This window comes from Oncorhynchus mykiss, chromosome 9 (assembly GCF_013265735.2).
Source record: "Oncorhynchus mykiss isolate Arlee chromosome 9, USDA_OmykA_1.1, whole genome shotgun sequence".
Classification (NCBI taxonomy): Eukaryota; Metazoa; Chordata; class Actinopteri; order Salmoniformes; family Salmonidae; genus Oncorhynchus; species Oncorhynchus mykiss.
In genome coordinates, this window is record NC_048573.1 from 28,891,155 (window position 1) to 28,919,023 (window position 27,869).

The 27,869-nt window shown below is 42.8% G+C and overlaps 1 protein-coding gene and 1 long non-coding RNA gene across 7 annotated transcripts in view; one reads left to right on the forward strand and one right to left on the reverse strand.

Moving 5' to 3' along the window:
- LOC110531879 (VPS10 domain-containing receptor SorCS2) overlaps positions 1-27,869 on the reverse strand; it is a 325,985-nt gene that overhangs the window by 223,916 nt on the left and 74,200 nt on the right. For all 6 annotated transcript variants that reach the window (XM_036987785.1, XM_036987783.1, XM_036987784.1 and 3 more), the window contains exon 2: positions 13,138-13,205. In XM_036987785.1, coding sequence (XP_036843680.1) covers positions 13,138-13,205 — 68 coding nt within the window. The remainder of the gene's footprint in view (positions 1-13,137; positions 13,206-27,869) is intronic.
- LOC118966022 lies at positions 1,894-2,904 on the forward strand. Its single transcript, XR_005053221.1, has 3 exons — positions 1,894-2,310; positions 2,469-2,546; positions 2,687-2,904. It is a non-coding gene; the product is annotated as an uncharacterized LOC118966022 (long non-coding RNA).

Genomic DNA, 27,869 nt, shown 5'->3' on the forward strand with positions numbered 1-27,869 from the left:
CTCCCTTCCTCCCTGTGGTGACACCTTTGTCCTCATTAGCACCTCAGCCTGCTAAATCACTCAGCGCTAATATGCCGCCATCTTCATCATCACCACCACCATCATCATCATCATCACCCTCAGCTTGCCATTAGGCTCCGAGGCCATCAGTCACTTACTGTCACCGTCCAACACTGCCAAGAGTGGGTGTTGTGTTAAACTTATCTTCCTCCTCTTCCTCTTCCTCCACCTCCATGTCTCCTGGTACTTAGTGGCCAGTTCATTTGGTACCAGCTACAGTAGTTACCAACTGCGTTGAATTATTTGAGGTATCTGAGAAAACCTCAAGCGGTAAGAGAGTGCCCATTGTTGCCACATAGATGTGCAGCAAGTTCCTGGCATGATTTAAGCTACAGCATAACCCAAGTATCAGATGCACAACCAATTTAACATTTAAAATCCAATACTCGCTTCACCTGCAACAAGTCTGAAGCATCCACAAACCTCTTCTTTATCTATTTATATCCCTCGCTCCCTTTCCTCCATCTCCTCTCCTTATTAGTGATTGCGTGTTCCGGTTCTCTCTGTATCTCAGAGAGCCGCTGTGGTGGGCCTTTCCTACTGCCTGCTACCCCAAACACACTCAATTATCCCCAGCATTGAGGATCCACAATGATTTATTAATTCCACATCAATTTCTTTGTTAGGCCGAGCAGTGCGGCCTCCCTCCATCCCTCTCTCTCTCCCTCCATCTGTCTCCCTCCATCCCTCTCTCTTTCTCTCTCCAGCCCTCTACATCCCTCTCTCTCACACTCTTCATTACTCTTTCTCTCTCCCTCTCTCCGTCCGTGTCTGTCTCTCCCTCTCCGTCTCTTTCTCTCCCAGTCTCTCCCTCTCCGTCCGTCCGTGTCTGTCTCTCCCTCTCCCTCTCTCCATCTCTTTCTCTCCCTCTACCTCTCCATGGGCCATGAAATATGCATGCAGGACTTGAGTGTAATGGGGAAGACGATGCCGCTCGCCTCGATTAACTATTTACAGCCAAGAGACCGTCTGGCCTGAGCGGGGAAAGGAAGATTATAGAGAAAGGAAGAGGGGAGGAAGAGAGAGATAGAGAACGAGTAAGCGGAATAACATGAGGGCCGAGTTGTGGCAGAGGTCAGCCTGGCAGCGGTGGGAGATGGAAGGAACAAGGGGAGGAGGGAGGGGTGACAGAGAGAGAGAAAGAGAGAGGGAAGGATAAAGTGCTTGAACTATTAAAGAAAAAGTGTCTTTGTGATTATGAAAACTCGATCGGAGCCATTGAAATGGCTAACAGTCAACACATTTCAAATGTGGGATGGATACAGGTGTCTGCCTCTCGAACGTTACTTTGAAGGATCAAGATCAGACAGAGAGAAAAATGGGTCGTGACTCGAGAGCAAAGACCTTACTATCATATTGATTATGACAGACACAGGGGAATGGAATGCAGAGGAAGGAAGGAGAGAAACAAAGAGAGAGGGAGACAGTGATAGAGAGAGGAAGAGAGTATGAGAGGAGGAGATGCGATTGTGACAAGTTTGAAGTGTACCCCCTACTGCTGTGTGCCTGATGGAGGCCTCGGGCATCTCTCTCTTTCCCTCTCTCTATGTGTCAAGTCCCATGCTTGCACTTTGTGGACCTGTGTGTGTGTGTGTGTGTGTGTGTGCATGTGCGTGCATGAAAGGTGTCAGTGTGTAGGTGTGATGAGGGTCCGTCAAAGGATCTTCTCCTACATTATGAAGCCCCCTGGAGGGAGAAGATGGGGTTTGGGGGGTAAGGGGTTGATGAAGGGAGGGGGGGGGGTTCTCTCTCTCTCTCTCTCTCTCTCTCTCTAGCAGCCTGTCGTCAGTTCAAAAGAAGTGTGAAGAACACATGAATTATACATCCCAGCTGGTCTTTCACACTAACAGGACATGTGTGAGGCGTGTGTGTGTGACTATGCAGTCACGTACGTGGATATGCAGCTCCACACTCTATGCAGCTCCACACTGTTCTAAGATCCTCAAAGTTGTTTGAAGAACCTTACGGGTTCTTGGCACTGAACAATGCCCCCAAAAGGTACTTCCAAGAACCCCATAGGAGGTGGGGTTGATCGAGGAACCTCCTTTAGTTCTCAAGGGGGTTCTTGCAGGAACCTAACTGCCCAACTGAAAAATGAGAAAACAGCAGGGAAGGTTTCTCCCTTGTATGATCAACATTGATATTGCTTCATGGTGATACCATGAGCAAATGGCTGTGTTGTTTGACACTTTCAATTTTTTTCTGAAACAGACAACGGACACAGTTCAATGGAAGTTAATCAACAAAGAGGTAAGAATATGTTGAAGGCTATAGCTGCATTGGCCTGAACTGCCCACTTATTTGTGTGTCTGTGGTATGTACAATTGGCATTGGTTTGTCACATAATGTTACGCAGATCACATGTAGGCTAGCTGATTTTTATGATTGGTTTCTCTAAAACCGTATAGGACTCAGTCCCAGCAGCCATCTTCCTCCTCCCTGACCTCTTCAATGAAGATCCCAGAGGTCTCTACATTATGGACAAGGTGTGTGTGTGAAAACCGTTGTCAAAAGTGAACCGTTTTTTTTCTTCCCTATTCACGTTTACCACAAAAACCAAGGTATGAACACTGTCATGTGCACGTTTTGTTAATCATCTGTGTAATTATTATTTTTGCACTCACAGACTTCACCCTCCCTACACCGCTGATGACTATACTGTAACTGGATATCTGTTAGACCATCATGCACTGCAGAATCCTTCTGGCTATTGATACGAAGGATATCACCACACACATCAACACGCCAGGGGACATACTGACTTGAACTTGGAGCTCTGCTGGGAGTTGACCTCATATTTCGATTTTTGAATTCGGCTTTGCCACTAAAATCATAATAAACACTGACGGCAAAAATGTTGTGTTCTTGTCATTATTGTTATGCTGATTAATAATAATAATATAGAGGTTCCCCCACAGTTTCAATTTGAAGAACCCCTACACGATCTTTCAGGAAGCTTTTCCTTTTAAGAGTGTCCCGCCTGCTTTAAACAAAGTGTGTCTGTTCATGCGTGTGTGACACAGGTTTGTGAATACGTATGTATGAATAAGAATGTACGGCACAGAAAGACTCTTTGAATGTGAGTCAATGTGTGTGTGTGTCACAGAGAAAAAGGGAAACAGAGGGAGAGACAGAGAGAGCAAGCGAGAGAGACAAGGGGAGAGGCAAGAAGAGAGACAAGGCGAGAGACAAGGAGAAAGGGAGTAAGAGAGAGAATTAGAGAGAGAGAGAGAGAGAGAGAATCTGTGTTTCCTAATCCTTGCCTGTCTCAGCTCTTGTGTGCCGGGCTTACGTCCCAGAGATTATTGCATGTGGCTCACCTCAAAGTCTTCAGATTGGCTCTGTCAACACACACTCAGGTTTAACACCCCCTCTTACTAATGCAGCAACAAATCTCCCATCCCCAAACACATGATCCACACCCCAGCTCCTTACTCACGCCAACCAGTCACAGCCGTTTGAGTACTGTTTTGTAAAATGTTATTCCTTTTAAAGTAAATGTTGAGTGAAAATCTCACTTTTAAAAGTTCATAATGTTGTTGACTCGTCCTACACTAAAAAAAGGGGGGGGGGGTTCTACCTGGAAACAAAATGGTTCTCGCTGGAACCAAAAAGGGTTCTCCAAAGGGTTCTTCTGTGGGGACAGCCCCCCCAAAAAATGTAGGTTCTAGATAGCAGCTTTTTTTCAAAGAGTGTATACTCCTATTTGTGGCCAAAGCATGAATTGGGGAAAAAACACTTTAAAAAAAACCCACCTTAAACTTGTATCTCCAACAGACCGTTTCAACGATGCTTTCTATTTCCTCATAGAACTTGAACTTGACTTGTCATGTTGAGCTGAGCTGAGCTGGCCAATCAGCGGTCTTATCGCGTTCATATTTTCTATGACCGGTATATGCCCACGCCATTCTGTTGTTGGGGTACGCCCACGCCATTCTGTTGTTGGGATACGCCCACGCCATTCCAACACACAAAAGCTGTTTTTTAACATCATTTCAACATATTGTAATCCATTATAGGTCATATTTCATAGAAATCTTGAAACACTGGACAGTTACTTTGACCTTTATTTAAACAGGTTATTCCTCCATGAGAAAAACTAAATGCCCAGGCTACAATGGCACAATGGTGCTGTGTCCATTTGGATGACCAACATTCAATGTGACTTCCTTTATGTACATACAGTAAGGCTAAGGGGTTTATCATCTGGTGTGGGGGTACAGCATTGTACAGTACAGTAGAGTGACTCAGGCTATTGCTATTTCCTGTTTCTCTAACTGGAGAGTCTGGGCAAACGAAGACAAATGTTGACATGCCTCGACCATATGATGATTGATAGCAATGATCGCGCGGAGACTCTGACATGCTAATTCATCATTGGAGATAATAGGGACAGTGAGAGACCACAGCTGAAGTCTGGATCTCTGGATATGGGGGCCCCTGCAGCTGTTATAGACATGGCGTGAATCCCAAATGGCTCCCTATTCCCTATGAAGTGCATTACTTAAATAGGGAATATAGGGAGCAATTCTGGACGCATCCCATTTCTAGAACAGCTGCAAGAGAGTGTAGTGAGGTCTCTTGCTAAGGACTTCCGAGGAGTAGGAACTTGTGCCAGAAACTAAAAGCACACCAGAAGTTCTGGGGGTAAACTGAGGGGAAGGAATGTGAGATAATGCACTCAAAAAGGGGAGCAAAAGTGCTCTGAGGTTCACGGTAAGGTGAACGCTCCCTCAACGACACACACACACACATACACACACACACATACACACACAGTGAGGGCGTGTGGTGTGTTAACGTTCTGCGTTCCCCCTCTCACCGTGAGGTCTGGGCCCCTGACCGTGCACAACCACTTGAGTTAAAACAGAATACAGAGGAACAACAACAGCCTCGTCATCGCCATGGCGATCACATCAATTATTGACCAGTGCCAGCCTGCTGCATCTCCTTTTACCCTCCACTAGTGGCAGGGGTCACATAGAAAGAGGGAGGAAGGGAGAGAGAAAGAGAGAGAGAGAGTGCATACCCCCAGGGTCCCCTCAGCCCCTCAGGCACAACAGTACGGGTCCCACTACAGAAATTTGTCACGTTCCTCCTATGCACACTTCCTCTACTCTGCAATCCCTCTACTCCTCTCTCCGTCCCTGTTTCTCCCCTTTGTTTCTCTCTTTCTTTAATCTCAATCTCTTTTCCCTCTCTTTCTTCTGTCCCTGTCTCTGTCAGAATCAATGGAGCGAGGGAAGAGAGCGAGAGATTGCGAAATAAGTGTGTGCGGTCGGGGAATAGCAGGCCTGTTGTTCATGTTGCTATCTCAATATAGATGTGATTGACAGGGCTCCCGAGGGGCGCAGCGGTCTAAGGCACTGCATCTCAGTGCAAGAGGAGTCACTACAAACGCTGGTTTGATTCCAGGCTGTATCAAACCGGCTGTGATTGGGAGTCCCGTAGGGCGGCGCACATTTGGCCCAGCGTCGTCCGGGTTAGGGTTTGGCCGGGGTAGGCCGTCATTGCAAATAAGAATTGACTTGCCTAGTTAAATAAAGGTTAAATAAAAAATTGGTAAGCTATAACCCTCCACTTGGTCGGTTTCTAGGCCCATATGGAGCAATTGTAAAAATCTTCCTATACAAGTTAAAGCACAAACTCTGCCTTATTTAATTCAAACACAAACTGTGAAATACTTTTTGGAAATAAACATCCCAGGTTGGTTGACATTGCCTCAACATCATAGTACACGTTCAGTGTTTACCCCCTTCGGATGACAAAGAGAGCCGTTCTATGTTTTAGCTGGTGATCCTGGGACAGCTATAACAGAGTCAAGGCCCAGGTTATTGGAGTCAGAGACATTAAACCCACATGGCTGACGTCAGAGCTCTGGCGAAAGCCGAACACTCCACAGACACATGTGCAAAAGAGACATTTTCAAAATCCAAAATCCAATAAGCTACGGTGAAGCAGTACGCACTTTGTTTGTCCCTATTTTTTCCCCCCAAACGTTTTCTTATCTGAGCATAACCAGAAACAGACTGGTTTTACACAGAGTTGTTTAGGTAGGGAAATGTAGCTAAGGCACAGACACATTTTTCGAGGCGCTTATAATTGACCAGCAAGACGTGCCGCACTTATAATGATCAATATTTCGTTTCTCATCCGCTGTGCCTAAGCGAGACTATCTGTAATAGATCAATCTCATTTGATGTTCTCTAAGAACTAACCAAATTAAGGCAATGAAACTGAGAGCAACCACAGACTCCATCTCTCCAGAGCCCAGTTCACATAGCATTGTCCCACACCACAAGCCCATTATCTGTTCTGGTTTAATCCTAATTGAAAAAACATGGGATCACTTCTCCCTTCCAGAATCCAGGAATGACTGAGACAGGAAATGTTTCTACAGATACTTTATCTTTCAGCTGAGTCACAGGAAAGTAAAAGGGACAGTTTGTGGCCGACATGCGTGGGTTCCTCACGGAAATGTTCAACCTTAACCAGAACCCCTCCAATTTAGGAGAACTAACAAGAAATACAGAGTGAGTAAGGGAGGGGTAAACAGACAGACGCCAACCAGATCTATCTCCTTTCACCTTGTAGTGGTTGATGTCACCCACACCAAAAAAAAAAAAATCACATTCAAGCAAGTCCACAGATCTCCAAAGGCAAGCCCATGACATGGGTTTAAACTCACTGACCCAGAAGCCTTGCAGTCTCTCTCTCTCTTGTCTTCTCAGCTAACTTTCCTCCAGAGCAACGCCGAGCAATCGCCTTGGGTCTTGATTTACACCACTTGACAGAGTGCGGTGCCGAGCCCATTCATCATCTGCATCTTCTTCCCTGTTTGATCCCAAGCTTAAGGACAACAACGTCCAGAATCAAGGAAAATGGTTGCAAATGCCAGAGCCCACGTGCGCTTGCGAGCAGGAGTTGTGACAGAGAGAGATTTCAATTTTGTGCTGATATGGGCTATACATTTAAAAATAAATTATAAATATAGTTTAATTATTAATTGTTCTATCATGACGGAACGGTTCCCCAACCCTATATCCTAGACACCCAACTGAGCAACCCAAAAACTAAGGAGAAGTCCTTATCTGTTTTATGTGCCTACTGTAAGTAGCCTATATGCAGCCAAGAAAGAAAGATAAACACGGTCAGAGATATACAAGAGCAGCACTGCCCCCTCAAGAGTCTGAGCCTGCCTGGCAGGGTTGGTCCAACAAAGCCAAAGCCCCCAGGTGGGTGAGCATAATATACAATACATTTTTCAAAGCTGCTAATGAGAACCTTGACAAACTTGTACCTAGCTGGTGGGAATTCCGGTGGGGTGACCCCACCCAGGTAGTGGCAGTGTTAGCAACGCTAGCTGAAGTAACCCAGAGGGGGGAAATGATTGTGGCCCTGGTGTTACAAAATAATCAAAGGTCTGACTGCACAGAGATGCTTGGGAAGATGCTCACAATGGGGGACCAGCGTGTGTGTGTTTCAGGGGAAGTGGGTGTATCTGAGCTCCATCAGTTAGGACTTGACATTGGTTAATCAAATCTCCCCATTCTTGCTAAATGTTGCATGCATTCTCTAACAGCTACAACTGTATATGCCTTTGCATGTCAAGTCCTTTCTCGAGTTGGGCTCGGGGATGGAACAACTGTTGAACATCTGAGCTTGTGGTTGTTTGTGGGGGAAGGGTGGGGAGTGTGTGTGTGTGTGTGTGTGTCCCACAACTGTTGCTATGGGGTAATGATGTTAGGAACAACATAGGATGAATCACATGAATTGTTTGCCAAAATAATAATTGTTTGCCGAAAATCTAATTTTTGTTATGGCAAATCCTGGATATACGTAAGTAACAATCCATCTTCTGAACTGCCTACATTGTTACACATATTATTCGTTTGTTGTGGACATAAATGAAGATATGCAAAACTTTTTAATAAATATATTTTTTATGAAAATAATTGTATACAATGCAATCGAGGTGAGGGTGTTGTAAATGCTTTAATGCATTAATCTACTTATGTTCTGTGAGTGGCACTGTGTGCTCTTTACAAAGGATGGGTCCCTATCACTCAAAGGCCCTAGAATCCAGATGGACAGGGTTGGTCTGCCAGTCACAGGGACGACAACCCAACTTGGGATGAGGGGAAGTTTTAACGAGTGGAATAGTGGAGAACAATTAGAGGTTTACTCAGTAGCAGTGCAAATATCATGGTTAAGCTATTTGGACACGCAATCATTATGGTACTTTTTAATGATAAGTTTACAAACATACAGTGCATTCAGAAAGTTGTGACTTTATCCACATTTTGTTACATTACAGCCTTGTTCTAAAATGGCTTAAATACATGTTTCCCTCATCAATCTACACACAATACTCCATAATGATAAAGCAAAAACAGGTTTTTAGAAATTTAGCAAATGTATAAAAAAAAATAAAAACATTACCTTTTTCGTTGTCATTATGGGGTATTGTGTGTAGATTGATGAGGGGATTTTAAATGTTTTAAATCCATTTTAAAATAAGGCTGTAATGTAACAAAATGTGGAAAAAGTCAAGAGGTCTGAATACTTCCCGACTGCACTGTATATTATGATAAATATAACTTAAACGTGCGTATATCTCATTATGGTAAATGGTGAAATATGTATAGCCAGTTATAATTGCAATGACTTAGCAGATAATAAAAAAAGACAATCAGTATTTACCTGGCTAGAAGAGAAGGAATATAATATCTATTGTTTACAGGAAACTCATTCAAAAAATGTTAGATGAAGTTGTGTGGAAAAAAATAATGATGGGGGAGGGGGGGTGAAATATACTTCTCCCATGGGCAAAGAAACTCAAAAGGGGTTTAATTAATTAACAATCATTTTGATCCGAATGTGCAAATTGTCCAAACAGATCTGCAAGATAGATGGATTATTTGAAATGTTATTGGACCATAAACAGTCTAAATAATGATGATCCACGTTTCTTTGAAAATATATATAAAATAATTGATCAAGTCTACAAGCAGTACAATACTCTATTATTATGCTGGGAGATTCTAATACAGTTTTAAATACCTCTATGGACCATAAAGGAAATTACAGTACAAACTATCACCCTCATGACACATATCGTGGATATATTGGAACTTGTGGATATGGAGGCTTAAATATCCTGGCTCAGTAAGATATACATGGCGGAGGCTCAATCAAGCTAGTTGTCTTGACTACTTCCTTATGTCATTCTCGCTGGCACCAAAAGTGTAAAAAAAAAGTGTTGATTGGGGACAGAATGTGGACACCCCATAAAATAATTGATATATATATTCATCTTAAAAAATGTCCATGTGGGGAGGATATTGGAAAATAACTGTGAGATCTTATCTAGATCTAGACAGGTGTGTGCCTTTCCAAATCATGCCCAATCAATTGAATTCACCACAGGTGGACTCCAATCAAGTTGTAGAAACATCAAGGATGATCAATGGAAACAGAATGCACCTGAGCTCAATTTCGAGTCTCATAGCAAAGGGTCTGAATACTTATGTAAATAAGGTATTTCTGTTTTTTATTTATTTTGAATACACTTGCAAAAATGCCTAAATGGGGTACTTTGTCATTATGGGGTATTGCGTGTAGATTGATGAGGATTGTTATTTTATTGAATCCATTTTAGAATAAGGCTGTAAACATCACAACATTTGGAAATAGTGACCGGGTATGAATACTTTCAGAAATCACTGTAGATATTTTTTTTAAATATATATAAATGGGGGATTGGAAATGATGCAGACAGTTACATTGATGGAAGCCACAATCTATCTGTAATATTAAAGCTGATCTACTGATGTGACTGCACAGCCTTTATGGAGCTGACTTGAAACCAATGCACATGTATTTATTAGAATTGTTATTTAACCTTTATTTAACTAGGCAAGTCAGTTAAGAACAAATTCTTATTTACAATGACGGCCTACCCTTAACTCAGACGACGCTGGGCCAATTGTGAGCCGCCCTATGGGACTTCCAATCACGGCCGGTTGTGATACCGCCTGTAGTCGAACCAAATCATCATAATAGCACAACAACACCATGGCGGCCATTTTAGCTCCTTACAAAAACATGCAAATTCTCTACACGCTACGGACCATGACAAAGAGAGGCTAACGACATCCAGTGTATGTGCCAGATTGTTCACCTTTCTACATCTCTTTTTTTCCCCCCACCAGACTGGTTTGTCATGGTGAAAATAAAATCATAATTCGGGAGTAACAACATTAAAACATCAAAATGGAGCAGGGTGGAAATATGTACATTATTCATTTGGCTTCAAGAGAGAGAGACAGGCAGTCACACCTAATGAGCGGCCAGCACTTTGAAGTGGAGAGAACCCAGAGTGAGGCGAAGGGAATGAATTAAGTACTGCCGTGAGACACATTCAATGTTTGTGGATGATTTCTAGACGGCTTTCTTTCTCTACCCAGTGTCCTTATAACTAGGACCCTGACATTTGATGGCTTATGATCTAGAATACCTAATTGTATGTGGAGGAGTGACTGGTTCTGAGCTAGTTTTGAAACATTGAGGAAAGTGGCAATGCCATTGCCGACTGGGCAGTTCTATTCGAGGCTGCTCTGTTCTGCCTGTCAGGCCCAGTCATGACCAGGGTTGGGTAGGTTACTTTCTAAATGTAATCCGTTACAGTCCGACATTTTAATCAGTAACATCATTTTTGGATTACCAAAACAATATTGTAATCTGATTGCTTTCATTTACTATTTGATTACTTTCCCCTTAATAGGCATTAGAAGAAGCCAAAAATGAATATCACCAATTGAAAGACATCTATTGCAAGGATTAATCTATGTTAGATTTGACATAAATGTATGTTGCATTTTACTTTATGGGTTGGTTATGTATGCTTCTAACCCCTTGCTATCTACTACAGATAATAGTAGGATTAGGCTATAGCTTTACATTAAAAACCAAAGTCTGTCATATTTCCAATCATTCCAAATAATTTACCCAACTGATCTTCAAGAATAGGACATAAATATGGAAATACAGAATAGCCAAATTGTTTTACCTGAGCAGCATAACCCAAAAACAAAGGATTTATTAGCCTACTCTGTTGTTTATTCTTTGGTAGTCGTGGAGGACTGATTGGGCTCATTGCTTCAAGTTGTAAAATAAATGCTGCTCTCATGGAATGGCATGCTATGAGCACTACCGAAAAGAGCTATTTGCATGTGACAAATGTATGCCCTATGCTGCGTTTGTTATAAGTCTTTTGTTTATGTTTTTGTTGGTGACACTTTGATATCGATAATTTGCAGCTCTTTAAGTCTTTCAAAAGTGTGCAAGTGTCACGATCGCTGTCGAGGAAATGACCGGACCAAGGTGCAGGAGTGGAAAGTGTACATTCTTTTATTTTAAATGTCGCCAACAAAACAATAAACAACTAAACGAACGTGAAGCTCTGTAAGGCTATACATGCCACTAACAAAGACAACAACCCACTTTGAGAAAAGGAAAAAAGGCTGCCTAAGTATGATTTCCAATCAGAGACAACGATAGACAGCTGTCCCTGATTGAGTATCATACAAGGCCCAAAAACAAAGAACCAGAAAGCATAGACTTTCCCACCCGAGTCACACCCTGACCAAACAAACAGAGAATAAAAGGATCTCTACGATCAGAGCGTGACAGCAAGTTTGATCATGTGTCCATTACACCTATTGTTTTTCATTTTTTAATCATCACAATTTAAAAAGAGCAATAAAATCCCCACTGGTCTTCTTAAATTAAACGTGTTTTTGGTAGAATGGAACACAATAACACAGAGGAGTTTAGAAGGGAGGAAACACAGAGATGTCAAATTATTTTTGATTCTATGGGAGGACCTGACTCTATGGGAGGAACTCCCTCAAATGTTTTATTCCATAGGCTGCGATCCGCACTATGCAGCTGTTACAAGAGCACATTTGTCACTGGCTGTCCACTGGTCGCAAAAACAGCAGCTTAAATTCTTTTCACTTCAAACATTATTGGGTTAAAATACACATATACATTTGTGAACAGCCATCCACAACAACCACAATCCATAAGGCGCAAATAGCTAAATGAGAGAGCAGCAGTGGGATTCACATCAATGCGCTATGTAGATATCAATAATAAGTGATATCCGTATCGCTGAAGACTACACCACTGCTGTCGTCCTTACCTCCAAGCCTTTATTCAAGTCGGATAATCTTTGGATGCCGACAGCAGTCGCACCATTGGAAGACATAGGCATTTGTAGGCTACAGTGCAAACTAAACTATTCCTGCTCTTTTCCCGAGATCCCATCTGCTGTGTCATCATAGTGGTCTCTGACTTGTGGTCAGGCAGAACAAACTTAAAGGTAAACTCCACCCAAAAACGATCTTTTGGTATTTGCTTCATTAGTCCATTGTTGATATCGTCCCAAAATGTTTTGCACGTCAGCAATCAAGTTTTCAAGATACGCAACTTTCAAAATACAGAAATCTGGCCCGGGTGACACATTTTTGAAAGTTACAACTTGATTGCTGATAAACATTTTGGGAATATATCAACAACGAATGAATCAATGAAACAACTATTTTTTTAAAAGTGGGTTTTGGGTGGACTTCTCCTTTAAACTTGAGCCTTTTTTTCAATGCTGATTTGAAAGTAATTGAGAAAGGTGTCAATTTTTGGGGGCGGAAACATCCTTTCTGAATTTCAAAAGTGATCCGAGAAGTAATCATCTCGTTTTTCAAAATTATCTGTAATCTGATGACAATATTGTTGCTGGTAAAGTAATGGATTAAAGTTAGTCATTTTTTACATTGGCCTGTCCTGTGTCACGATGACATACTATCTGTCCAAAGAGATGCCCGCTCTCACGCCCGCTGAGGTTTCGTCTTTCTTCCACTCTGTTCTGTCTGTACTCAGTGCCACGGTGTCGTCTGAGAAGCACAGCAACGAGATAAATCAACCCACGGCCCTTTAACCCACGTGCAACTGTATTGATATGTGGACAGGGCTAAACGCACACGTAAACAAACAGACACAGCCTTTGGATCCTACCTCCAGAGGGAGCTCTCCAGAACCTTGCTGGAGTCACCATGGTAGTACTTGGTCAGGATGAGGATGACCTGAGGAAGAGGAGAGATGAAGGGTGAGTCACAATTGTACAACAGAGTTGGAACCGGTTTCACAGATGGCATGGTAAGTGTCGCAAAAGTAACAGTATTTGGTTTGATTCAAATGGATTAAAAAGGTGTTTTTCCATTTCAAAATGATATTTTTTTGTATTTGGGGAATTCTGCTTCCTGGCCCTTCTACTGATTATGCTAAGATTTGTTTGAGGGAGCGCAGAGAGACTATTACCCTATAGAAATAGCTGTCTTGTTTGCCTCTTTAATTTTAGAAGGAAATGTTTACAGAGTGCTACCCTCCCACTACCCCCACGCAAGCCAAATGATGTGTTTTGTTTAATGCTGAATATAATTTCAGGACATACTTCAAATGTGAACCCCTTTTATTATTATAAACAAGTACAAGTGCTGAACATCAGGTTTTGGGGGAAGAAAAGCCACCTTTAATATACAACTCAACAGAAACCTCTAAAATATATTATTCATAGAACCAGGGCATCTTGGTCAAATGTTAAAAAACAACAACTGTGAGTATGTGTGTATGTGTCCCACTACTTCATTCATCTTTCATATTTTCTGAGGACTCCCCAGGTTTTGACAGCAGTGTGTGGCCTGATGGGAGTGCGTTGAAATGGCGAGAGGTCGGTGCAGGAGTGTCAGGGAGTGCAGTTAGTCCTGGGGGTTTGATTGGAAGGTTGGCGCAGTGAGGTGTTAGGAGCCAGGGAGGAAGAGACTGGGGCTTGGAGAAGCTGATTGGCCAAGGGCCCTGGCCTGAAGCAGAGGCAGTAGTCCGTTTAGCTTTTATAACATGTTTGACCATAATAGAGTTATAACAATCCTTGAGGTCAACATAAACCCTAGAATACAGCTATACCACACAACTGGCAAAGACTACTGGGTGAAAACAAGTGTGGGTGGTCTCTGAAAAAGAAGTGGGCAAGGGGCCACAAATTACTTTAGGTTGTGAACCTCTAATGGATTCCTTTGTCAGATAAAATGAAAGTGATGTTGTTCTCTTAACCTCTTTTGATAAGACACTTGGCCGCAGGCCAAACTATTTCCCACAAATATGTTTTAATCCAGTGAAAACATTTGGCCTAGCCCCTCACAAACCTTTAGCAGGGCCCCAGGCACAAGCATTGCCCCCTCGTGCCAGGGAAGAGCAGTGCAGCAAAGGCCATTTTAGTCCAAGAGGACAACAGTCCTCTTGACGGAGGCTGAACCCTCTGGAGGCTGAGCTAGTTATTTGTTACTTTTATTTCTTATTCCTAAATATATCTTTTTAATTTTTTAATTTTTTTAACTGCATTGTTGGTTAGGGCTTGTAAAGTAAGCATTTCACTGTAAGGTACCTGTTGTACCTGTTGTACCTGTTGTACCTGTTGTATTCGGCGCATGTGACAAATACATTGTGATTTGATTTGATTACAGCCCTAGAAGATGCAGTGGCGGAAACAAGCTCCTACAGTTTTACACAGTTAATGCAAAAATAATTTTACAAGTTATATATTTTATTGTCACATACACCAGATAGGTGCAGTGACAGTGGTTGTTTCGGAGTCAGCCATACTAGTACGACGCATCTGGAGCAAATTAGGGTGAAGTGCCTTGCTCAAGGGCATATCGACAGATTTTTCACCTATTTGGTTCAGGTATTCACACCAGCAACCTTTCAGTTACTGGCCCAATGCTCTAACCACTAGGCTACCTGCTTCTCTAAAAGGAAAAAAGATGAGGACCATCCTCCTCAGTGAATTTCATGACAATTTTAATAGTGAAACATTCAGAAAGCTATCCTTTCTAGGTAAAACTCTACTAAATATATTCACATTTCACCAAATAATTGATTAAAACACACTGTTTTGCAATGAAGGTCTACAGTAGCCTCAGCAGCACTCTGTAGGGTAGCACCTTGGTGTAGCTGAAGGACAGATGGGTACATTGACTTCAGAACAAAACCTAGGAGGCTCATGGTTCTCACCCCCTTCCATAGACTTACACAGTAATTATGACAACTTCCGGAGGACGTCCTCCAATCTATCAGAGCTTTTACAGCATGAATTGACATGTTGTCCACCAAATCAAAGGATCAGAGAAGGAATCTAGTACTGAAAGCATAAGCTACAGCTAGCTAGCACTGCAGTGCATAACATGTGGTGGAAGTTAACTCAAAGAGAGAGAAAAACAATATTAAACAGTTTTGAACAAATTAATTTCCTGCAAAATTAAGGAGAGGCAAGAGAGAGAGAAAGAGAGTTAGCTATATATATATATATAAAACGTTCACTACCTAGTTTAGCCTACTCAAACACTTGGCTCAAACATTCAACACTGGAACTCTTCCAAGTCAAGGCAAGCTTTTGGTAGTGAAGACATCAACACTATGAAACAACACATATCGAATCATGTAGCAACCAAAAAGGTGTTAGACACATCAAAATATATTTTATATTTGAGATTCTTCAAAATAGCCACCCTTTGCCTTGATGACAGCTTTGCACACTCTTGGCATTCTCTCAACCAGCTTCGTCAGGAAGTCACCTGGAATGCATTTCAATTAACATTTAATTTCAATGTGCCTTGTTAAAAGTTCATTTGTGGATTTTCTTTCCTTCTTAAAGCGTTGATCAGTTCCGTTGTGACAAGGTAGGGGTGGTACACAGAAGATAGCCCTATTTTGAAAAAGACCAAGTCCATATTATGGCAAGAACAGCTCAAATAAGCAGTGAGAAATTACAGTCAATCCATTACTTTAAGACATGAAGGTCAGTTGATGCGGACAATTTCAAGAACTTTGAAAGTTTCTTCAAGTGCAGTTGCAAAAACCATCAAGCACTCTGATGAAACTGGCTCTCATGAGGACCGCCACAGGAAAGGAAGAACCACAATTACCTCTGCTGCAGAGGACAAGTTCATTAGAGTTACCAGACTCAGAAATTGCAGCCGAAATAAATGCTTCACAGAGTTCAAGTAACAGACACATCTCAGCATCAAATGTTCAGAGGAGACTCTGGGAATCCGGCCATCATGGTCAAATTGCTGCAAAGAAACCACTACTAAAGGACACCAATAATAAGAAGAGACTTGCTTGGGCCAAGAAACACGAGAAATGGATATCAGACCGATAGAAATCTCTCCTTTGGTCTGATGAGACCAAATGTAAGATTTTTGGTTTCAACCGCCGTGTCTTTCAGAGACGCAGAGAAGGTGAACGGATGATCTCCGCATGTGTGGTTCCCTCCATGAAGCATGGAGGAGGAGGTGTGATGGTGCGGGGGTGCTTTGCTGGTGACACTGTCTGTGATTTATTTAGAATTCAAGGCACACAACCAGCATGGCTACCATAGCATTCTGCAGCAATATCCCATCTGGTTTGCGCATAGTGGGACTATCACTTGTTTTTCAACAGGACAATGACCTCCAGGCTGTGTAAGGGCTATTCGACCAAGAAGGAGAGTGATGGAGTGCTGCAACAGATGACCTGGCCTCCATAATCACCCGACCTCAACCCAATTGAGATGGTTTGGGATGAGTTGGACTGCAGAGTGAAGGAAAAGGAGCCAACAAGTGCTCAGCGTATGTGGAAACTCCTTCAAGACTGTTGGTTTCCAGGTGAAGCTGGTTGAGAAAATGCCAAGAGTGTGCAAAAGCTGTCATCAAGGCAAAGGGTGGCTATTTGAAGAATCTCAAATAGAAAATATTTACCCTTTTTTTGGTTACTACATGATTCCATATGTGTTATTTCATCGTTCTGATGTCTTCACTGTTATTCTGCAATGTAGAACATAGTCAAAATAAAGAAAAACCCTTTAATGAGTAGGTGTGTCCAAACTTTTGACTGGTACCGTACGTTGCAAACCTTCATTCAAGGCTAGGTTGTAGAAACCTCATGATGGGTACAGGAAAAATGTGAGTAGTAGCCTAAACCTATCGATGTTACATTGAGCTGGGTGAATGGAATATGAATGACAGACATCCAATGTGCTGTAATAGGAATAAGGCCGTGCTCATACCATTTTTTTATCATCCTCCTTCATCTTAAACGGCACCGACCACCACAGCTCCCCACAGATGAAGAATTGGAAATCAGAGATAATCTGAACTTCTACTCAAAGCCATTGAAGCATGTGAAACCAGGCAGGGTCTTGTGTGACATCCTGCGACACAGTGAGCGAGCATATCCCTCCCCCGTTTGTCTGGCCGTGTGCCAGATGGCAACAGATTGTCCGCCTCTGGCACAGCTGCCCCTCTCTATCCACACAGCTCTAATGAGACACTCCGAGTGAGACCTAGGCCTATCTGACACTTTATCCAGCCAGAGATGGAGCGGAATGAAACACCAACGCTGACTTTATCTGCTATGCTGAACATCTGGACTTTTGGTGTTGCCACCAATAGTTTTTTTTTTTTTTCAAGTTTTAATTGGCCTGCCCCGGTGAGGTCAATTTTAGTTTACTGACAAGTTTAGGTGTGGATGGAGGGAGAGAAGAGTAGTGGAGAGGTGGGGGACTGGCACAGGAGAGAAGGAAGGAGTCTAGGGAGAACAGGTGGCTGATTTGGTGGTTGATCTGGTCAGTCATTTTCCTCATTGTGCAAAACTCTCAATTTAACGTGAAAAAAAATGCATAGGAAGACAACTTAATATGGGGGAGCCTGTCAGCGTGCACCACTTATACAAGAGATACTAAATCAGAATTAAAATGGATTTAATGGCATAAAGTACAATTTGTAGATATAGCCAAAGCAGTATAATAGTAATAATAATAATAATAATAATAATAATCGTGTATCCTATGTTATCTCATGTAAAACAGGGCTGGCTAGTAAAGGTCTCCTCTCAGGAGAGTGTGATGCTTTTTAACATGCCTCGGCTGGTGTCCACCGGACCTGGCACAACCACATATGTGTCCCTGTTTGCAATAGACAGCCTTGGATAAAATACGGATTGCATCAAATAGGATCCCGGACGCGTCCTGTGAAATATGAAAAAGTAGAGAAGGAAAGCTCAAGTGCTTCTCTCTCTTTCTCTCCACTGAGCCGACAGAGATTCAGGCCTGCGTCTTTCATCTGCATGTCAACATTCCCGTGGTTTTGTATCCGACCAGCCCATAAAGCGCTGTGGCTCCAGAGAAACCCTGCACCACACTGTTCTGTGGTCCTATCCACGTGTTGCACTGGTTTGAGAATGAGTTTGAGACTGAGCTCTGCACGATGGGAAAATGAATCACCCTGGGGAGGAGGGAGCGTTCTGTTGGCAGTGGTGTCCCTACCCTCCCTGACAAAATTGCTGGATTACTGGAGAAGCGTTATCCCACCGCGGCCACCAACGGGCACTGGCCGGAGCCCGAGACTGTAGCTTGGCAGGCCCCTACAGCTTATTTGACTGAGAGGCAAAGTTTGCCACTCCCTAAAGGTCGTAGCAGAGTATTAATCTTAAGAATGATCTTCCTGTTGTTAGAAACAGCAGTATGTGGAAAGTTGACTACAATAACATACAAAAAAATGAATATATAGATTTGTATATATCTACTTGAAGCCTACATAGATCTGCAAATATATTGACACGAGTGGCATTAAGTCGTATGGCTCCTTTTGGAATGAACTACGACAGAAAAACATTGTGTGGGGCATTGTATTGAACTAATTGACCATGCAAGAATGGCTTGGCTCGAAGACTGGCTTGGCTGGAAGACTGGCTTGGCTAGAAGACTGGCTTGGCTAGAAGACTGGCTTGGCTGGAAGACTGGCTTGGCTAGAAGACTGGCTTGGCTAGAAGACTGGCTTGGCTAGAAGACTGGCTTGGCTGAAAGACTGGCTTGGCTAGAAGACTGGCTTGGCTAGAAGACTGGCTCGGCTGGAAGACTGGCTTGGCTAGAAGACTGGCTTGGCTGGAAGACTGGCTTGGCTAGAAGACTGGCTTGGCTGGAAGACTGGCTTGGCTGGAAGACTGGCTTGGCTGGAAGACTGGCTTGGCTGGAAGACTGGCTTGGCTCATTTCCACAAATCTATCTCCTGTTCACTATTACTATTCTATTTGTTAGATCAGTATAAACAGTACGCTCTTTAAAAAAAAAGGTTTGAAAAGGTATTTTTGGCTGTCCCCATAGGAGCACCCCTTCGGGTTCCATGTAGAACCCTCTGTGGAAAGGGTTCTACATGGAACCAAAAAACTGTTCTACCTGGAACCAAAAGGGTTATTCAAAGACTTCTCCTATGGGGACAGCCAAAGAACCCTTTTCGGTTCTAGATAACACCTTATTTTCTAAGAGTGTAGAAAGCACTAGAAACTGCAAGCATTTGGCATGACGAGCTTAATTCTCTTCCACAACGTCCATGCAACCATGCAGCAACATTGAAGCGGTCTGATGGTGACACACTGTGGGAATGTTGTTTGTCAGCCCGTGGATGGCATTTACTAGGGAAAAGTCAACTGAGCATTTAGGATTCATGAATAACTACACACAAATTACACAAGCCCCCATTGAGCCTTTACGCCGCGACACAGTCGACCGTGAACTCTGGCTCCACATCACCATCTCGTCATTTGTCCTCATGACATTCCGCTACACTGAGAGACTCAATGAAAAGCTAGCAATCCGGTTTCGAGGAGAGAGGAGAGCTTGGCGAAAGAAAAGAAAAAGAAAGAGGGTGGGGTTAAAGAGAGACGAGAGGAGCGTTAGAGCTTGAGAGAAAGAATGTGGTCATTCATTTTTTAAAGCAAAAACAGTGAAATACAATTACTGTATCAGAGTGTATGACCCCCCCCCCCCCTTGAGGCAAACACATTCTCCAGAAAACAGACCACACACAGATGAGCAATTCATCACAGTCTGGAAAAATGAAGAGGAATACATTTTGGTCTATTTTTCAAAAATTGAACCCCAATTGATTTTCACAAGGCACAAAGTGTGCAAAAATAGCATTCCCAGCCAATTCAATTTGAGAGATGACTTCACTCTGCCTCCTCTTAACAAGCATACTCTCTCTCTCTCTCTCTCTCTCTCTCTCTCTCTCTCTCTCTCTCTCTCTCTATACCATTGATAATCAGACCCCATAATAATCTGGGTATGATTAATAACAGTAATCAGACCCCGAGCGATCATGTCTGGTTGAACACGTTTCTGCACGGATCTCAACCCCCCTCCCTCCCCTTCCCTTGCACCAGGCAGTGACCCACACACGCTGCCATTTTAACGGTTGTTTCAGACGGCGACCGCTCATTAAACTGCTCCGGCAGAAAGGGAGAAGGCAATTACATGGACCTGTGGGTTCTGCTGGCCCTACAGTCCAAAGAATTACAAAGGAACCTCTACTATACTGACCCTTACACACACACGGCAGACTCCATCCAGTTAGACCGAGGTATTCAGCACTCGACTGGCTGGTTCCCACTGGTTCCTACAGTATTTGACTCTCTTCTGCTGTCTTTGTCATGTTACTTCTATATTACTGTGTTTGTCCTCCTTTTGTGTCTGTGTCTCTCAACTCTACTTCGTTGTGTCTGGTCTTTGTTTTCTCTTACTTTTCATGCTATGTAAGCCTCTCTTCCTCGCTCGCTCCCTCTTTCTTTTCTTGTCTCTTTCTCCTGCTTTCCGTGACACATATCTGATTCATGTCTGTAATTAGGGTCTCGTCCAGTCATTAGTCTGTTTATGTAGTCGAGACGACCTAGAAAAAACCTGAACATAACATGGCATGCGGAGACGCACACAAACGCACGCATCCATCCACCCATGCAAAGCGGTGATTTTCTTTTTCCATTGGTAATCCCTCACCTGGATTAAACCTTATCAAACGGCAGGGGTGAGGTAGAAGTAAGCTCTTCGAAACAAAACAGCTCAGTTCATAGCTGATACTTTAGTGCACATAAAACACACACTTCATAAAAACACTGACATACACTACCATTCAAAAGTTTTGGGTCATTCAGAAATGTCCTTGTTTTTGAAAGAAAAGCACATTTTTTTGTCCAATAAAATAACAACATATTGATCAGAAATACAGTGTCGACATTCTTAATGTTGTAAATGACTATTGTAGCTGGAAACGGCAGATTTTTTATGGAATATCTACATAGGCGTACAGAGGCCCATTATCAGCAACCATCACTCCTGTGTTCCAATGGTACGTTGTGTTAGCTAATCTAAGTTTATCATTTTAAAAGGCTATTTTATCATTAGAAAACCCTTTTGCAATTATGTTAGCACAGCTGAAAAATATTGTTCTGATTAAAGAAGCAATAAAACTGGCCTTCTTTAGACTAGTTGAGTATCTGGAGCATCAGCACTTGTGGGTTCGATTACAGGCTCAAAATGGCCTGAAACAAAGACCTTTCTTCTGAAACTATTACTCTATTCTTGTTCTGAGAAATGAAGGCTACTCCATGCGAGAAATTGTCAAGAAACTGAAGATCTTGTACAACGCTGTGTACTACTCCCTTCACAGAACAGCATAAACTGGCTCTAACCAGAATAGAAAGAGGAGTGGGAGGCCCGGTGCACAACTGAGCAAGAGGTACATTAGAGTACATTAGAGTACATCAGAGTGTATAGTTTGAGAAACAGACACAAGTCCTCAATTGGCAGATTCATTTAATAGTACACTCAAAACACCAGTCTTAACATCAACAGTGAAGAGGCGACTCTGGGATGCTGGCCTGTATTTCTGATCAATTTTATGTTATTTTAATGGACAGAAAAATAGCTTTTCTTTCAAAAACAAGGACATTTCTAATTCACCACAAACTTTTGAACAGTAGTGTAGACCAAAACTGATGTATAACAACACTGGTGTATTCCCAGGGAAGTGCAGTGCTGATCGAGGCTGCTGGAGATGGACTGACAGTCTTAAAAGGTTTATAGGGCCAGCAGGATTGAGACTGAAACCTCAAAGGTACAGAGATCGGGAGAGGGAGAGGGAGAGGGAGAGGGAGAGGGAGAGAGAGAGAGAGAGAGAGAGAGAGAGAGAGAGAGAGATGAAAGGAAGGATAGATGGAGAAAGAGGTAAAAAGAGAAATCCCTGAAGCTCTGATAAGTAGTCTCATCTCATTGACCGAGTAATCGATATGGCTCAACCATGGCCCAGGGATTACTGCTGGCCCCCTGGTCCTTAGATCTGTCCATCGATTTGACCTCCATAGGGGGAGGCTTAGTGGACTACTGACAGAGGGTGGAGGGTGAGCTCCGCTGAGGATGGAGCCAAGCCCAGAGGTGATGGGTTCTTGGATGTCCTTATTTGGACATACATTGGGAATGAGGGGTGAGGGGAGCGCCCTGGCGATTGAACCAAGCCTGCAGGGTCTTGATGTTGGGTGGTTCAAGTCCTTGCATGAACATTGAAGCTATGACGCAAATATACAGTATGATGCTCAGAGCTTGGTGGTGTACTGTTGTTGCATTTATTCTGGAGTGAAACCATGTGATCTGCAAGCTTTGCCTAAACTACAAAAATAATAATTTGACTGTTTCAGTTGTGTGAGCAACAAGGACAAAATGGGGACAAAAATAGAGCATAACGCTCCCACATGCCAAAAAGTGGATATGCCCAAAAATATCTCTATGAACACACGCAATCTGTGATGTTGCCGTCACTTCCAGGACAGTACTGTAGTTCCGCTGCCACACCTCAAACTCGATCGACCTTGATCCTCTCTACCAGCAGACAGCCAGTCAGTCCATGTGAAAGACAACAGAGTACACAGAGAAGGAGCAGGGGCAGGAGTAAAAGATTTGCTCTGTCGTTCTCTCATCCTTCCCTCTGTGGCTGATCAAAGACCACGCCATCCCTCCCCATCCAGCCAGACGGTCTCGTTCCGATGAGTTTCATTCCGAAATTCACAATCCAATCTTTCCAGATAGGTAAAAACGCAAGGGTGGGGATTCGGAGGCAGACTGAGAGCCCACCTGTGAAGAAGCAAAGGGGCGGAACCATCAAGTGTGTGCGTGTGTGTGTGTGTGTGTTTTGTGTCTCTGCCTGTGTGTGCGTGCACCCAACATCATAGCACCTTGGGTAGATGACAAAGGACACGACATAACACACTGCCTATAGGAACGTGCATGATCATCTGTGGGTCAAAATGGTGAGTGCTTTTTGTCTGGCAGTTGGAAAGGAAAGCAGAGTCCTACCCCGACCCAGACAGCATCCCATTTAGTGCGTACAGCTGCTAGCACCAGGCTGAACAGCTGTCCCCATAGGATTACCATGATCCCTGCTTCACAGTCATTCACCCTCTGTCATTTTCCCATTCTTGCCCCTTAACACCCCTCCTATCGCTTTTACATCTCTCTCTGCATTTCCCCTCTGTCTCTAACACCCCTCTCTCTCTCTCTCTTTCCATTTTTGTTCCCTCTCAAGCTCTTTTTTTGCTCTCTCGCTCACCTTCTGTGTCCTTTCTCTCTCACTCCACCTCTGGTTGATTTTCACAGGCCCTCTCTCTCTCTCCTTCTTTCTCCCCTCCCTCCTCATTCATCCCTCTCTTTTATGTCTCCCTTCCTCCCTCTCGCCATGGAGCAAAAACATCTCCCTCGCTCCTCTATCAAAACCTTTATCATCAAAAATAGCTATTTACAGTGGGATGAGAGCGTTAGAGAGGAACTCAAAAAGTGGAACAGAGACAGGGCTCAGTGGTGAAGGGGGGCTCAATGACATGTTACACACAGTGAAGCGCTACCTCTCAGGATTTAATTTAGCCAAATGTATTCATTGAACTGTGGACTAATTACGGGAAAATAATACATTATTGAGCGAGTGTGTGTTTTTGCTTCCCCTCGAACCGGTTCAACAACAGTTTATCAAACATTTCGCGTCATAGTTTGAAAATGAACTTTGGTAATTGAGTCGTAAAAAAATATATACTTATTTGAACTCCTTTCAAGAGGGGGGGCGACCAGGTCGGGTCGCGATGAATCCATCCTGACTCTGCGCAGTGCGAGTGCTTAGCGATGGCATTTGGAGTTAATTGTATTTTCTTGTAGTGCAGCACTCAATTACCTGTCAACTGAAGCACAACGCTTCCTCAACAATGAACAAACAATCCAAAACAACCACCACCTCTTCCCTCAGACGCCCCCTTTTTCTCCCTCTTTTGCTCTCTCTCACTAACTTTCTCTCCTCAAGCACACTTCTTCATATTGAACCTTTATTTAACTAGGCAAGTCAGTTAAGAAAAAAATCTTATTTACAATGACGGCCTACCCCTGCTAAACCTTAACCTGGACGACGCTGGGCCAATTGTGCACCGCCCTCTGGGACTCCCAATCACGTCTGGTTGAGATCTAGCACTGAGATGCAGTGCCTTAGACCGCTGTGCCACCCGGGAGCCTCCTCTTACTCTACCTCCTTCCCTCCTTTACCCTCACCTCCTCCCTCTTTCTCTCTCCCTCTCACCTGATCCATTCCACACTCAGCCTACCTACTCCAAACATTCTGCTCCAGCAGCTCCAATAAAGCTAAACCAAACCCCACTAAAAGCAACAACACAGCAGCAGCTCCCCTTTTAGGGGGCACAGTTGTTGTCGTAGCACATATCTGTCCAGAGCATATGAGTGGTGCTGTCAGGGCCTGGGGTGTTGTGACTAAACAGGCCCTACAGTGCCTGGTCATTTCCCAACGGTTTCCCTTCCAGCTGGGCACTAAAAGGCCCCTATTTAGTCTGAGAGAGAGACCAGGCTCTTGTCAAAAGCCATCAGCACCTCTCGGGCTAATAACCCTGCCCTACCTCTCTTCTCCTTTCTTGTGTCCCCTTCTCTCTCACCTCTTTCCTCTCTTCTCCACCCGACTGGGGCCCTGGCCTTGCGTTAATGCATTTTCACACTTCATTTGGAAGAGGAGGAAGAGGCACACACCCAAACTCCAAAGTAAGCTTTCTCGAAACCTCCAGAGGAAAACTTAATTGACAAAATTCACTGACAGGCAGCCATTCTATCTTTCCTTCTCGCTTCCTCTTCATCCCCCCTTCATTCTCAACCTCCTTTAAAACTAGAAAAGCCTGGCCTCGAGGGACCCCCCTTCGAACTAATGCCACGTCTTTTGGCACGTCTACATTCTAACAGTCTAATAAATACGATTCATATATGTTATCGCAAAAAATGACAATTTTGTTGTGTTTATGAAGGTCTTAGGTAACATTGGAATACGAAAGAAAATGCATTTTCCTTAGTTTATGTAACTGTAGGCTATGTGTACCAATTTGGAATTAATGTAATGGACATACATAAAATTGTCAAAATTGGTGAAGTGAAATTTAAAAAATAACTTGTTTCAAAAAACAAAAACAAAAAAACAAAATAAAAAATTCAATTAAAATTAAAAATATATTAAAATGGAAAAGTGGTGCATGCATGTGTATTCACCCCCTTTGCTATGAAACCCGTAAATAAGATCTGACGCAACCAATTACCTTCAGAAGTCACATAATTAGTTTAATAAAGTCCACCTGTGTGCAATCTAAGTGTCACATGATCTGTCACATGATCACAGTATATATTCACACATCAAGAAGCAAGTGACACCAAGAAGACCAAGGAGCTCTACAAACAGGTCAGGGACAAAGTTATGGAGAAGTACAGATCAGGTTGTGTTATAAAAAAAAAAACGAAACTTTGAACATCCCACGGAGCACCATTAAATCATTAATAAAATGGAAAGAATATGGCACAACTAAAAAAACTGCCTTGAGAGTGCCGCCCACCAAAACTCACGGACCAGGCAAGGAGGGCATTGATCAGAGAGGCAACAAAGAGACCAAAGATAACCCTGAAGGAGCTGCAAAGCTCCATAGTGGAGATTGGAGTATTTGTCCATAGGACCACTTTAGGCTGTACACTCCACAGAGCTGGGCTTTATGGAAGAGTGTCCAGAAAAAAGACATTGCTTGAAGAAAAAAATAAGCAAACATGTTTGGTGTTCGCCAAAAGGCATGTGGGACACTCCCCAAACATATGGAAGAAGGTACTCTCGTCAGATGAGACTAAAATGTAGTTTTTTGGCCATCAAGGAAAACTCTATGTATGGCACAAAACCAACACCTCCCATCACCCCGAGAACACCATCCCCACAGTGAAGCATGGTGGTGGCAGCATCATGCTGTGGGATGTTTTTCATCGGCAGGGACTGGGAAACTGGTCAGAATTGAAGGAATGATGGATGGTGCTTAAATACAGGGAAATCCTTGAGGGAAACCTGTTTCAGTCTTCCAGAGATTTGAGACTAGGATGGAGGTTCACCTTCCAGCAGGACAATGACCCTAAGCATACTGCTAAAGCAACACTCGAGTGGTTTAAGGGAAAACATTTAAATGTCTTGGAATGGCCTACTCAAAGCCCCGACCTCAGAATCAAATCCCAGTGGGGGGTGAATAGTTATGCTCACATTTTTTTGTCTTATTTCTTGTTTGTTTTACAATAAACAAATATTTGCATCTTCAAAGTGGTAGGCATGTTGTGTAAATCATATGATACAACCCCCCCAAAAAAATATATTTTAATTCCAGGTTGTAAGTAAACAAAATAGGAATAATGCCAAGGGGTGTGAATACTTTCGCAAGGCACAGTAGTAGTCCGAAAAACTTGCTTGACCATGGTGTAGGTCATGTAACTTTTTGTTACATGCAATATGCTTTGTGAACGTCATCGGGCAGACGTTGCTCTCCGGTTTTGTGATGGGAATTTATTTTGCCTCTGTATCGGTATTGTCAAGGCCTTAGGTCTAGATATCAGGTTATAGGGAACATAACGCAACTATCACAACACATAGGTTGTAATATGTTTGCTTTTTGTGGTTTGGCGTCCCCAGTGATTTTACCCACGCACCACTACAGTCCATCAATGCATTATATAAAATACGAGTGTGAATCATGCATAGAGATGGACATTCCTCTTTAGGATCAATAGACTGGTCGAAAATGAGCCAGCCCTTCACACCCAGGGCATCCAGCCATGCAAAACAAATTTGCCTAAAACGTTAGTGGTCAAAAACCATTCATCTTGGGGTGAGGGGGGAGCGGGGCTCTAAAATGCAATCATATCACGCAATTTGATGATTTATAAAATTGTTATATATTTTTTTCTATGCAGACTAGCTAAAAGATAAGTGAAACCTGACAGATTATCAATGGATTGTGATATTTTGTGGGTAAATAAAGAGGTTTAAAAACATTAGTATGCAACCCCTATTAGTTAACAAAGCCACAAACTCATAAACCCTGTCAATTTCAATATTTTTTCTTTATAAAATCGGATTTCTCCTACCTCAACCCTAACCTTAACCAAACTGCTAACCTTATCCTAACTTTAAACTTAATTAAGATCAAAAAGCATTGTTTGTTTTCATGAATTTGTATGATATAGCCAATTTGGACTTTATAGCTGTTTTATCTAGTGTAAACCCAAGTGTAGGCGACAGAGAAAAGCTGATTGGCTCTAGGACGACTCACGAAGAACTCTGGAGCAGTTTTTCTCATAATAAACATTGCTAAACTGGTGGATGGTAAACATTTAAATTACAACCCAGCCCTGAAATGAAATGTATGCTGAAAATAATTTGCATGTCATCTCATAGGAAAAAACATGTAGGACTCATGGAAACATCTGAAGTCACACATTCAGATTTGGCACTTCAAACCCAAATATATAATACCTTGTCTAAAACAATGACTTACTTATA